The following is a 14,381-nucleotide window of genomic DNA, read 5'->3' as shown; positions in this document are numbered from 1 at the left end:
GTAATAGACATGACATGGTCTTTACACAAATTCTAGATTGAGGAAGTTTCTATAGGAGCTAATCCATTCATTTCAAAAAATGCTAAACAACATATTAGCAATCATTTGGAAATTTATTGTCACCGTGGCATTATTAATTAATTAATTAATTTGCTTCTAATTATATTTAAGGCTCTAGTTATGCTGAAGTTCTTCAAGAAAAATGTGCATCACAAGGCTGAAGGAAATGCATATAATTTTCACTCAATAAATTTTAGATTTCAATTTGCAATATTGTGAATGAAAAAATGTATTAGATTTTGATTTACTATTATTATTATGTGTAGTAATTTTTTCCCACCCTACTCATGATTATGAAGGCTAAATGCTACTTATGATGCTGATGATTGCAGAAAGATTTGTGAAATTAGATTTTGTGCTACAGAACTGTGTAGACATTGAAGTTCAAAATTTAAAAAAAAAATTGATTTATTTGTGGAGGTTTTAACCGGTACAAGGTACCAGAATTGTAACTGTTTAAACCGCCACAAATAGAAAAACATGTTCAGGTTGTAAGCATTTGCATCGGTTTTAACCGGCACAATTCTGGTTACTTGTACCGGTTATAACCGCTGCAATAGCTAGCGATTCGGATTTACTACCCCACCGATCGTGAAACCAATGCGTAATGTCATTGTAGCGCATAGTAAATACAGCGTATTTGTAGCGGTTTTAGAACCGCAGCAAAGAAAATTGTGGCGGTTAAAACCACCACGATAGCTCAAAATTTGTGCTGCGATTACCTTATTTTTTGGTAGTGGCAACACCATTTTATTTCAATCTTAAATCATCCCACCAAGGCTTCATTTCGGGCTGCTTTCTTGATGCTTCTTAAAATAAAATTTTAGTATAAAACTTTAATTTTAATGCTAAAAAATTATTTTAAGAAGCAATAAGAAAGTCGTCCCAAATGATGCCCAAGTTCATTATAATTCTTAGAACAATTTCCCTCTTAGAAATTAAGCACTTTGAAGAGAGAGAATCAAACTTTGTTTGGGAAAGTTTTCTTTATGATTTCTAAAATAATTTTTTAGTACAAAATTATTTGAGAGCAGTAAAAAATAATGACCAAAAGTTATTCCAAATAAAGCATCAATCTACCTAAAAATATCATTATTTAGAAGATTTTTGTTGTTGAGACAAAATGAGAAGAGAAGTTTTTTTCAATTATTAGATGCTCTTCTTCATGTAAGTCATATTTCTTAATAATAGATTATAATTATGAATTATATTATACTTTTACTTGATTATATATTTCTAAACTTATGTATAACTTCCTCCAATCATTTTTAGGTTGCTCAATGTATGTCATGAAAAAAAATGGAGAAACGTAGGAGAAATTTTAGAAAAATGTCTATTTGATGCATAAGAAAAATTACTTTATATTTATTTTCTATTTATCTAATTTATTATTATTTATTAATTATTTAAATTATAGTAACTAGTAATCATACGATAAATTCATCATTGAATTTATTTTTGATATTATTATAAAATTCATATGAGTTTATATATTATCAAGGTTATTATTTACAAGTCCATCATGCTTAATTATATTAATTAGAGGTGGTTAGCTTATATCTAATATTTTTTTATTTGTTTAAAATATTATTTTGTCAAAAAAAGTATGATATGTTGCTAACATATTTATATTTCCACTTAAAAAAAAGATAGAATTGTTGGAGCTCATTTTGCATTAACTATTCTTTCCAATCTTGATAAATCATATAATCCTTGGGATGATTTGAGCCAATCATTGAGTTCCTTTGACTAACCATTTATTAGTCTGAGTTTTTAGAATTTTCAAATGCTTTGTGTATTGGTGTTTATACATTTTTTTTTGTTAAAACCTACAGGGGCCTACACATTAATAAAAAGGGAAAATTACAAGTCCTTAAATAACCTTCCTCTCTCTAAAAATACAGCATTTGAATTAACACCTACGAACCGGTGATTATATCTATTACAACAAAGGTAAAACGAAAAAAAAGCAAAACATTAAAAACAAGCACACGATAATAGGTAATAACACCTAGCAATCAAAAGAACTGCTGGCTGAGCAGGAAATCAAATGATCTAGCAACAATGTGTTGTCAGTAGCACCACAAGCAGAATACCTATAAGAGGAAAGCAGAAAACAACCCAACAACCAATAAAACCAGTCTCAAAACACCAAAACTAGCCCCACGGGACCACAAGTAAGCCCCAAAACCACCAAAAATAGCCCCAACATAGACAAAGGACTAGCAACATCATACAACACAAAGAACCACCCACAACCCAGACCAAGCAATGCCAGAGAAGAACCAACAACATGAAAAGAAGAATCCAAAACCAAAACAAAAATACTATTTCCTAGACTTTCTCCCATGTCACTTTCCTCCACCATGAGAAAAAACTTTATGAACAAGACATCCGACATCCAAACTATACATCCCATCAATAAGATCATCCAACTCATCTCTGTCACCGCCACACAATGAGGAAATAGACCCCTCTAACATATCAAAACGATCAACACCAGCACCCTTCGCATTTAAGTCCAATTGTGCAAACAAAGAAACTTTTGAAATAAGATATATAGGTGCATCAAGAACATGCATGTTAGCAACATTAACCTTAATAGGCAGCACAACCGGTTCAGCCAAAGCAGAATCACCAGAACTAGACACCAAATCACAAGGAGAATAAAAAAAATGACTCCTAGTAATTTCACACATCCTCACATTACCAAGATCCACATGAATACCCTTAGAAGCTAATATAAAAGAGATAGGAGAGGCATCAAGTTGAAGATTAGCTTCATGAAATAATGACAAACAATTATCAACATCATTAACCATGCCCTCACAACCTTCATGATTAACATTAGTAACAATAATTGTAGAAGAGGCATTAATATTCACACGCGAACTAACCACGGCAGCCAAATCAATGCCACAACTAATGCAAAAACCCTATAAACCAGGCAGAACCAACAAAACCGAGATATCAAGCCTAGTTCCAAAATTATCCACAAGGCCTTGCAAGTTTAAATCTCTTACATTTCCAATTTCCCCATTCTCACCCACATTATTCATTTTTCGCTAAATAACTGCCACAACAGGAATTGAGGCAGAACCAACATTCAGCTGGACAGAGACATTAACCTTCCTCAACTGAGGATGCAATTTAGCACAATCAGAATTTTATGATCTACCTCTTTGCAGTGTGAGCAAAAACTAAGCATACCTTCCACAACGTCCTTTTGAACATAACCCAAACTTTCAAGATCAAGCCAAACCAAATCAAGGTGTATTTTAGAAATGTCCTTTTCCATAAGAAATTGTGCCATATAAGGGAGAGAACACATAGTAGTGACAATATCCGTGAGAATAGGCCAACCAAATATAAAACCCAAGCCAAAGAGAATGTGTGGGGATAAGAGATGGGGCAAAAGTTCAGGGAAATAAAGCCTTATATGGATGATAGGGAATTATTCTGAAAAGTCTAGAAAAGGGGTTCATTTAATCAACTTAATAAAACACCCATAAAGAAAATAAGATCAATGAGCAAAAACCATACCATAATCAAGGTCATTAGCAAGCTTGATCAAGACAATGTTTTGATTCAATAGAGTGACAGAAAACTCACCTGAAAGTTTGAGGTTGAAAGAAAATTTGCTAATCACGTCAAGCACTGACTGACAAAGCAAAAACTTTCCAACCAACACATAATCAAATGGCTTAGCAAGATGAAGCACCTCTCCCTCGGATATCCATAATGCCTGCAAACCCCTTAGGGTAGTTACTTTCAAATCAGGGAAATCCACCGAGGAATCGGAACCAACTAATTAAAACCACTTTGAAAGATTTCAGCTGGCGCATACTAGTGAGGAAGCTAGGATCGGAGCGTTTAAAGCTAGGAGACATCAAGAAAATTCCACAAATTAAAACAAAGAAAAGAACAACAACACCACAAAGACACAAGGATCACATGAAACTTATGAAAAACCATAAGAAGAATAGCTAGTTAAAAGCCCTAGCCGAGAAAGAAAAGGGTATGCAAGAGTGCAGCAGGAAAAAAAAAAAAAGATGAACACCATATGATGGTTGATGAATTAAGCAGTATTTGTGCTTATACATAACTCAAACATTTGAAAATAAAAACCTAATCGAAAAGAGAGTGATATATGTAAAATCATTTAAGAGTTTTCAAAAGAAAGCTTTCTAAATGTTTATCAAAACTTTTTTTTTTTTTTGGAGTTTGTTCAGAAAATTAGTGTTCATAAAATTAGTAATGTCTTTGCAATCCTCTCGGAACAAATAGAGGCTAATTTATAATTTATAGGAGACAGCAATTAGGTCTGCTTTAAAATTTTAAGGAATTTTAATTGCGTGTTTTGTCTTGTTATAGAAATTAGGTTGCCTAAGTCGATTTATAATTAGATGTTTAAGTCAATTAGCCCAAAAAAAGAGCATGATATATAATACTTCCTTACAATTAAAGAGTTGAGCTTAAGGAAACAAACAAATGAGTAATTAAAATATAAAGTAAAAAATATTTGTGTAATTTTTCTTATAAATTAGTTTTCATTTATTGCACTTTATCTACTTAGCTTAATTGATTATGATTAATAGTTAAAATGATAAACACAATTAATAATAGTTCTTGAGCTCTAGCATTGAGTTTTTTTTTTTTTTTTTTTTTTTTTTAAATCCTTCTTTACAATTAAAGAGTTGAGCTTAAGGAAACAAACAAATGAGTAATTAAAAAAATAAAGTAAAAATAGTTGTGTAATTTTTTTTTATAAATTAGTTTTCATTTATTGCACTTTATCTACTTAGCTTAATTGATTATGATTAATAGTTAAAATGAAAAACACAATAATAGTTCTTGAGCTTTAGCATTGAGTAGATCTATAATATTACATTTGCAGGTTTAGTACTCACAAAACATTATTTCATTTACAACACCTCCACTTGTATTTGTGTAGTATGATTTGATTAACTTAGATGTTTACCGTATTTAATTAAAATGGCCTTGTGCATATGAGTTGATCATATTTATTGAGCTTAATAATCAATCATTCACATAATAACTAATAATGTGTAGTTTATTATTATTATTATTTCTCTTCAAATAATAAAGTAAAACTTTCATTGTTTTATTTTTTAGATTGTAATCATAATTTTTGTTTGGCCTCTTATTTTTTTATGCTTTAAAAAAATAATACTAATAAACTACTTTTACAAAAGTTTTTTTTTTTTGGGAAACCCCGGAGCAAAAAAGCACATGTATTAAAGATCAAAATTCAATAACAAGTAACCTGTGGGAAGAAAATTGAACAAAACAAAATTACACAGAGAAAACCCAAAGAAAACAGTGGGCAATAAGCAATTCAAATGACTCAGAATAGGCCTAAACCCAGAGAAACATCATAAATTTCAGAAAACCTGAAACAGTCGCTGCGGTGGAAACTGGTTGCCTAAAACAGAGAAATGAAGCTGATAATTGGGATCGGTCAGACGAAAGGCCATCACAGGACCGCCAGGCAGCGACGAATTACCCATGGGATCGAGCCAGGTTGCCATTCTAGCCGTCCATAGCTTGAGAGGGTAGGGACAGGCCATGCTCATCATCGTCGAATTGCTAAAATAAGTTATTTTCTTTAAAGCAGGTTTACAAGGCAGTAAGAAAACTATCCCAAACAAAGTCTAAAAAAGAATAGGGCATTCTTACAATAAATGGTAATTTTTTCTTTTTTTTTTTTGGGAAATTTTGGGGCCTAAGCTCATATCATTGATGTAAAGGAAAAAACAGAATTACAAAGTAAAGAACAGTTGCGAACAAAAAATTGTTGCAACAACCGAAAACTAACAGCACAAGCTGCAGAAGAAGAGAAAATAATAACAGTAAGGCAAAATGAAAAAAGCAAATATAAAAAGGACTCAGTTAGCAATCAGCATTAAGATCAACGAGGCTAACAAAAATTACTCCCCTGGTTGCCGAAGAAGGAGAGAACCGAGACCATCCAGGGGAGTTTTTTCAATAGAGAAAAGCATTTTTGCATTATAATAATCTAAATTTTGAACTTATTCTCTCAGGAATATAATAATAATCTGTCTTATAATAGCAACTGTCCCATTTTATAAAATTTCAATCACCAAAGTTTTTGCGTCTATTCGACCTTTATAAAGAATTTTTGGAATGTGCTTTTTTTGGCTTAAAAACAACCAAGTAGCTTTGTGCGGCCCCTTTTTTATCGCCTGCACATATAAAAGCAACAAATATCTCAGTTGTTAGGGCTCCTCATGCAATATGTACATTTTCTAAGGAGCTTACTTACTTGGTGCAAAAATGATTAAAAGAAGTTCAATCAACTTTTTTTTTTATCGCCTGCACATATAAAAGCAACAAATATCTCAGTTGTTAGGGCTCCTCATGCAATATGTACATTTTCTAAGGAGCTTACTTACTTGGTGCAAAAATGATTAAAAGAAGTTCAATCAACTTTATCAAAAAAAAAAACTTTATCAAAAAAATAATAATTAAAACTGCTCATGCAGATTTTTTATATTAGATTTAAAATAAAAAAGAGAAATTAATTTAAATTTTATGTTAAAATGATTAATATTTTGTTTAAATTTTATATGTGATTTATTCATAATTTTATTAAAAAAATATAAATTAAAAATAAAAATAAGAAATATAATAATATTATTGCAAAATTATCAATTATAATTTGTGTTAAAATATGAAAATCTTATTTATCCTTTCAAGCACTCAATCTAAAGCTTATGAATCAATCAATCATTAAAGTTGAAAGAAATACAGAGCTCAAATTTAGCCAATTGCACCCATTTTTGTCGCTTGCACATATAAAAGCAACAAATATCTCAATTGTCTGGGTTGGCCATGCAATATATATATCGTTTAAGGGTCTATTTAAGATAGTTTTCTCATAATTTTCTTTTTCAAACTAAAACATTAATTTTATTTAACTACTTTTTATAAAAATTTGTAATGGGGTAGTTGTTTTTATATAACTAAAGTTTCATAATAAGTTGTATCTTAAGAAATCCAGCTATTTAATTTTTTAAATAATTAAATTTATAATACCACAAACTTTCAAAAAAGTTAATTCCAACACAACTTTACAACTAATTTAAAAAATACTTGCACTTATCCAAACAAACGCTACATACTTAAATGGTACAAAAATGATTAAAAAATGATATGTACATAATTTCATTAAAATATATTAATTTAAAGTAAAAGAGAGAAATAAAATTTAATAAAAATATATTGCAAATTATCAATTATAATTTATAATAAACTCAAAATCTTTTGTATCCTTTCAAGCACTAATCTAAAGCTATACGATCAATCAATCATTATGGGGAAGTTTGGAATTCATTTGTAGTTGGATTTTATGTACATTTACGGTAAATACCCTGCCAAACAAGTCTCAAGCGCATAGTAAAATTGATCATCGTAAATCCTGGATTTATGAATTTATGACGTAATATGAGTTTACTAATCCTATCTTTTGTGGACTTACGATTTTAGAGATACTACAATGAATTTATGAGCTATAAGGGAGCTAGCCTCCCATGCTTGAAGGAAGAGGATCCGACGATTGGTTCCTATGCAATGAGCGAGCTTCCTATGCATGACTTCCGTCCTAACGCTATTCGAGAGGCAAGCAATGAGGCATCCGTCGATGCGAAGCAGCAGAATAGGAAAGCATGCATAGCATGAGAAGCTATGCATATCATCGGAAGCCGACAGCAACACGAAGAAATGGCGCAGAGGAAAATAACGAGCAGCGTGTAAATAAGATGTAAAGCAAACCTAAGATGAATCTCTTAAATTATAAATTAATCTAAGTTAGTATTATAAACTATAATTTAATTTAATAATTATTTATTATTAAATTAAAAGTATTTTTAATTAGATGTAAAATTAAGTAAATTATTTAGTGTTAATAAAATATTATGTAGTATGATTTTCATTAAATTAGATTAATTAATATTTGTAATTTGTTTAGTTATTATAGTTATTATAGTATAATTGTCACTAATTTAGTATGATACTTAAATAAATAATTAAATCATTAATATGAGTATTAGTTAAATAATTTGTATTTTTGAAAAATAATTAAACAATTAGTTAGGATTTAAGAATTAAATTAAATTATTAGGAATATAATAAGTAATTTCATAATTAATTTGATAAATAGTAATGTTGTGTCCAGGAGTATTCACGGCGGTAGAGAAATATAAAGTTTATCGTCTTAGCATTGTACGAAAATCCGGCACGCAATCAGATAAGAGAGAGGGTCTAGCATTTATGAGACACCAAGATTTTTACATGGAAAACCCCTGAAAAGGAGGAAAAACCACGAGGCCTAGCCCAATTTGAATGAATCCACTGGTATTGCAGTCGATTACAAATGAGGCCCTTCCTTGGGAGAGGCCTTTGCTTGATGTACATTTTATAGAGTACATTACATGATATGAGGACCGTAGTCAGCGGGCGACGTAAGTAAGGAGGGCCGTAGTCGGCGGGCGATAGAGGTCGGAAAGACTGTAGTCGGCAGGCGACATAAGTCAGGAGGACCGTAGTCGGCGGGCGACGGAGGTCGGAAAGACTGTAGTCTGACGACGAAGATCAGAAGGACAGCGTCAGGTAGAAGTCCAACAATGAAAAGAAATCCATCTTGGCGTAGACGTCCAGCGAAGTCCGATAACGGTAGAAGTCCGGCGTCGGGTAAAAACTTTGTGAAGAGTGAAGTTCCGATGTCGGGTAGATGTCTGACGTCAGTTGGTGGCAGAGGAGAACTCCGTCTTCACTTGGGCAGAGTTTCGGCATCAGGAGGGAACTCTGTTGCAAATTGAGAAGAATTTCAGCATCACGTGGAAGTTGGGCAGAATTCCTGCGTTCTCCCGAATATCACGCAAAATCCCGACGTGTTCGGGCGGCAGAACGAACTTCGGCGGTGGTCGAGAGGATAGGATTCTCCCTTTCCCCTTTTTCTTCTTCATTCCTTCTTCTTCTCTCTCTTCACTTGAGTCCCTCTTGTGAAGAATGAATGCTCTATTTATAGTTTTTCTGGAGTGGCATGGCTTGTAAATATGTGTGAGATCAGGGGCGAACAGGGAGTGGTTGAATGGACGGCTGATATTGAATCCTTTGATCATACACCGTTCGTCAGCCATTTGAAGACCTTAGTGATGTCAGAATCTAGCGATCTTAGGTTTGTTGGATTCGTCTCGTCGAGTCGTTCGATTCGAGTATAAGCTCGTTTAAATCGGAGACCGTTTGGTAACTCGAATTGTGGTTTGAACCTTCCAACAGCGCTTCGGGTCCTTTATTTGAACCCATTTGGGCTCGGATTGGGTTGAATTTAGTGTCGTTGGGTTCGTATTTCCGAGACGCTCAGTTTGACTATAAGCTCGCTGAAATCAAAGTTCGGGTGCTCCCGAATTTAATTTTTGAAGTTTCCGGGTTGGGATTTGCATCGAAATTCGTGCCCAATCAAGATAATTTCATGATAACGTATCAAGTAATAATTAAGCTAGCTTCTAATTTTATTATTTAATCATTATAAGCAATAACATTAATAAGTAACTTATATTAAAGTTAATAATGTTAATAAGTAACTTATAGTTGATCAACCACCTTAAATCTTGGATAACAATGCCAAATCATTTATTATGATTTATCAAGATTTAACATATGTCATAATAAACAATTTAAAAGATTTAAGACTATCGGGATCTATCAAATCTGATTTAACAGGATTTATTAAATTCCACTAAAATTAAATCTACTTGTTGCCAAATAGATCCTAAAGTTGAAAGTAATGGAGAGCTCAAATTTAGTCAATAGCCATAACTTGTGATATTTTCTAAGGCATTCGTTATTACAACACTTGTAAACAAAACCTTAGAAACTTCATTGATTTCAATTCTTGAGGTCTTAAAGTCAAAGTGAGTTATTCAAAATAGGCCAAAGATTTGGCAGTTTTCTGATTAGACGAAAGGAAAAAAATTGTTTGTTTTATCCTTTTTTTTCTTGCCTTCAAACTATCCATTTGGTTTATTGTAAGTATTCAAAATTAATTAAATTTTACATTCAATGTTGCTTTGAAGAAAATCAAATCCTTATTAATTATAAAATTGAAGTCAAGGATGACTCAAATGATGAGTTTCAAAATAGATTGATTTTCTTAAATGTAAAAAAGGCAGCCATTTATAGTGGGTTGGATTCCCCTAAAGTTGTAAACGGAAAGAATCATATTTCCAATATTTTAGTTAATGAGCTAAAATGTTCCTTATATTTTGCTTTTATTTTTTATTTTTGGAAATAAATAAATAATTTAAATTTGGGTAACAATCCCTCTATTCAATTTTAAATGTATTTGAAATATATTATTTCCTTTTCTAGCATAGTTCAAGTTGTGAAAGTGTCTCCCTAGTAAAAGTCAAGTAATGAATGAAAGAATATTTTATATTCAAAATATAGTTAAAAAAAAAGTAATGAATGAAAGTCTTATTTGAGCATGAACTCTTTCAAGCAATTCTCCCTCCACTTGGAGGTCATTGGAACAATAAAGTTTTGGTGAACTCCATGTTTAAAATTTAGGGAAAAAATTATATTAAAATAATTAAATCAATTTTGAAATTTTAATTTAGTTTAAAAAATGTTAGATAGAAAATAAATTTACAAATTCATGCTGATCTTAAACTTATGAAGTAATTTTTATTTTATTTTTAGCCATTTGGTCTGAATTAAGGCCGAGCAGAAATTTTTATTTTGATTTTTGAAACCCTCTACAAAATTCTACACTTATATATCACAGAGGAAATTTTATTTATTTACATTAATAAAAAGCGGGGATTTTCATACATATTTTTATCGATTATTATATCAAATATTTAAATTTTTATACTTATTTATAAATTATATAAATAAATATAAAATTTAAAATTTGGATATAAAATCATTTCACGGTGCATCAAATCTAGCAGTTTGCAGAACACGGAAGCTTTGCGAGCACCTCATTGCGGCCATGGAAATGGAGTAGTCTCCGGCAGATGAGAGATGAACATAGAGGCAGGAGAAAGCTTCAAGTTCAAGGCTGCGAAATCGAGACTCGTCTCGGCTGAGAAGCTGGAGAACCCACAAGAAGAACAGCGGCTCGCATGGCAACGAGAGGCCGCCGGAGGGCTGTGCTCCGCCGAACTCCTCTTCCGCTTTTTCAAGAAGTCCAGCTATAACCGGAAGATTGAGGTATCTAGCCGGAATCTCGAATCGTCGCCGGTCAGACCCGACATATACGGCAGCGTAACCCTGCCGAGTTGGGTGCTTGTAGGCGTCCGAACTCCGGAGAATTAGAGCGCGCCACCGCCGCATCATGCACTTCAGGTTTACGATCTGCCATATCCTCTCCATTATTGTGTTGTTGAATTCAGAAGGAAACAGAAACTAGAAGAGATATTTGAAAAGAGCGGATATCAATTAATCGATTGAGGTGGATTCTCCTCATCAGAGATGTAGAGGGTGAGAGAGTTTAGATGGTTGAGCATGAGAGATTTTAGAGAGTACTGCAATATTTAAAGAAAAATATTTTTTATGTGACTAAAATGCCCTTAAGAATTTAGAAAGTTTTAACTCAGGAATTTTTGCCTCCTGCATATGGTCATTTTAGAAAAATGTCTATTTGGTGCTTAAGAAATATTACTTTGAATGTATTTTATATTCACCTAATTTATTGTTATTTATTAATTACTTAGTAATAACTAGTAATCTTATGATAAATTCATCATTAAATTCAATATTACTTTTGTTATTATTTGGTTTAAAAGATTATTTTTGTATGAAAATCTATGATATGTTACTAACATATTTATGTTTCTATGTAAAAAGAAAAATGTTAGAATTGTTGGATTTCATTTGGTATATGTAAAAATTTATAATAATTACATAATCATTTAAATTAATGAGGAAGTTATATTTAATTAATGAATTTAGGTTTAATTCATATCGCCTTGAATTCATTAAATTTTTATTACAAGAAATCTAATATTGTATGATATATTTTAAAATAAAAAATCTTCTATTATAATTATTTAATGCAATAACTATTCTTTTCAATCTTGATGAATCATATAGTCATTGAGATGATTTGGGCCAATCATTGGGTTCCTTTGACTAACCATTTTTTAGTCAAGTTTTGTGAATTTTCAAATGATTTGGTTATTGTTGCTTATACATAATAGATGAATTAAGCAGTATTTGTGCTTATACATAACTCATACATTTGAGAGTAAAAACCTAATCAATAAGAGAATGATATATGTAAAATCATTTAAGGGTTTTCACGGGGAAGCTTTCTAAATGTTTATCAAAACTTTCTTTTTTTGAGTTTGTTCATAAAAATAGTAATGTCTATTCAATCTCTTCTAAAAAAAATTAGTGGCTAATTTATAATTATAGGAGGCACCTATTAAGTCTCATTTAAAATTTTAAGTAATTTTAATTGCTTGAACATTAAAAACAAGCACACGACAATAGGTAATAACACCTAGCAATCAAAAGAACCATTGACCGAGCAGGAAATCTAATGAGCTAGAAACGATGTGTTGTCCGCAGCACCACAAGCACAACACCTATAAGAGGAAAGCAGAAAACAACCCAACAGCCAACAAAACCAACCTCAAAACACCAATATCAGCCCCACAGGACCATAAGCAAGCCCCAAAACCATCAAAAAAGCAGCCCCAACAGAGACAAGGGACCAGCAATAACAGACGAAACATAGAACCACCCACAACCCAGACCAAGCGATGCTAGAGGAGAACCAACAACACGAAAAGAAGAACCCAAAATCAAAACAAAATACTATTTCCTAGACTTTCTCCAACGCCTCTTTCCTCCACCATGAGAAAAAACTTTAGGAACAAGACATCCGACATCCAAACCATACATCTCATCAAGAGGATCATCCAACTCATCTCTGTCACTGCCACACAATGATGAAATCGACCCCTCTAACATGTCAGAATGATCAACACCAGCACACTTCACATGCATTAGGAAAACACGTGAATACCGTCGGATTCAGAGTAGTTTGGTTTAGTCATATGAACTTGTTTCCTTCTTTGAATCTGTGTTATTGAATAATCTGTGATGTTTTTAATATTAGTTGGTTGATGCTATTGAATAATCTATTTTAATGGATATTTATGTTTTTAAGTATATGTTGAAGTTCTTGAGATTTTTGATGTGTAGATCTGTGTTGTGGAACTGTTATTGTATGTATTTATATATGTTTGCAGGTGTGGAAATCCGATTGTTGGCTGGGAAGGCAATTTTTTTTTGTTATTGCTACAGGCTTCCGACGAATTTAGCGTCAGAAATAAGACGGAAACAACGATACAATGAATTGGTGCAATGATGCCGGCATTTTTTTTTCGCTTAATTGCAGGCAAAAAATGCGCCGGAAACTATTCGTAGCTTTAGTTACGACGCACCTTACGGTGTCTTGTCCGCCGGTATTTTTGATGCATAAATTGCGCCGGAAACAAGCTGTAGCTTTCGTTACGATGAACGTACGGCATTTTAGCCGCCGGTATTTCCGGCGGATATGTACGTCATAAATTCCGGCGTATATAACACCGGAATAATCTGTTAAGAAATGACATTTTGGCTAACACATTTTGCGCCGGTAATGCATCGGAGATTGTGCCGGAAAGGTTTTCGGTATCTTATAAACGTCGAAAGACATTTTTCTATGCGCACCAAACCGGCGTACCAAATTCCGATGGAAATGCGCCGGAAACCAAGAATTTCCGTCGGATTTTGCATATTACCGGCAGATATGTTCCGCCGGTAATACCGGGTTTTCCTGTAGTGACATTTAAGTCCAATTGTGCAAACAAAGTAACTTTTGAAATAAAATAAATAGGTGCATCAAGAAAAGGCACATTAGCAACATTAACCTTAATAGGCAATACAATCTATTCTACCATAGCATAATCACCAGAATAAGACACCAAATCACAAGGAGAATAAAAAACATGACCCCTATTAATTTCACACACCCCCACTTTATCACGATCAACATGAATACTCTTAAAAGCTAATATAATAGCAATAGGAGAGGAATCAGAGGAAGATCAGCTTCATGGATTAACAACAAACAATTATCAACATCATTGAAAATGCCCTCTCAACCTTCATGATCAACATTAGTAACATTAATGGTAGAAGAGACATTAATATTCACAGGCGAACTAACCACGTGAACTAAATCATTGCCACAACTAAAGAAAACACACTGTAAACCAGGC

General features: G+C 32.5%; 1 protein-coding gene across 1 annotated transcript; it reads right to left on the bottom strand.

Moving 5' to 3' along the window:
* Window positions 1-10,878: 10,878 nt before the first annotated feature.
* Window positions 10,879-11,606, bottom strand: LOC110105305 (auxin-induced protein 15A-like). Its single transcript, XM_020834746.2, has one exon. It carries the CDS (start codon window positions 11,479-11,481, stop codon window positions 11,035-11,037), a length of 447 nt encoding a protein of 148 aa, XP_020690405.1. The 5' UTR covers window positions 11,482-11,606; the 3' UTR covers window positions 10,879-11,034.
* Between the last annotated feature and the right edge of the window lie 2,775 nt (window positions 11,607-14,381).

Source organism: Dendrobium catenatum, unplaced genomic scaffold (assembly GCF_001605985.2).
Source record: "Dendrobium catenatum unplaced genomic scaffold, ASM160598v2 fragScaff_scaffold_1067, whole genome shotgun sequence".
Lineage (NCBI taxonomy): Eukaryota > Viridiplantae > Streptophyta > Magnoliopsida > Asparagales > Orchidaceae > Dendrobium > Dendrobium catenatum.
The sequence above is the reverse complement of the archived record's forward strand: the minus strand, read 5'-3'. Positions and strand labels throughout refer to the sequence as shown.

Excerpts from the sequence above, each read along its gene's own strand:
- LOC110105305 (XM_020834746.2), bottom strand. The coding sequence starts at position 11,481 with ATGGAGAGGATATGGCAGATCGTAAACCTGAAGTGCATGATGCGGCGG.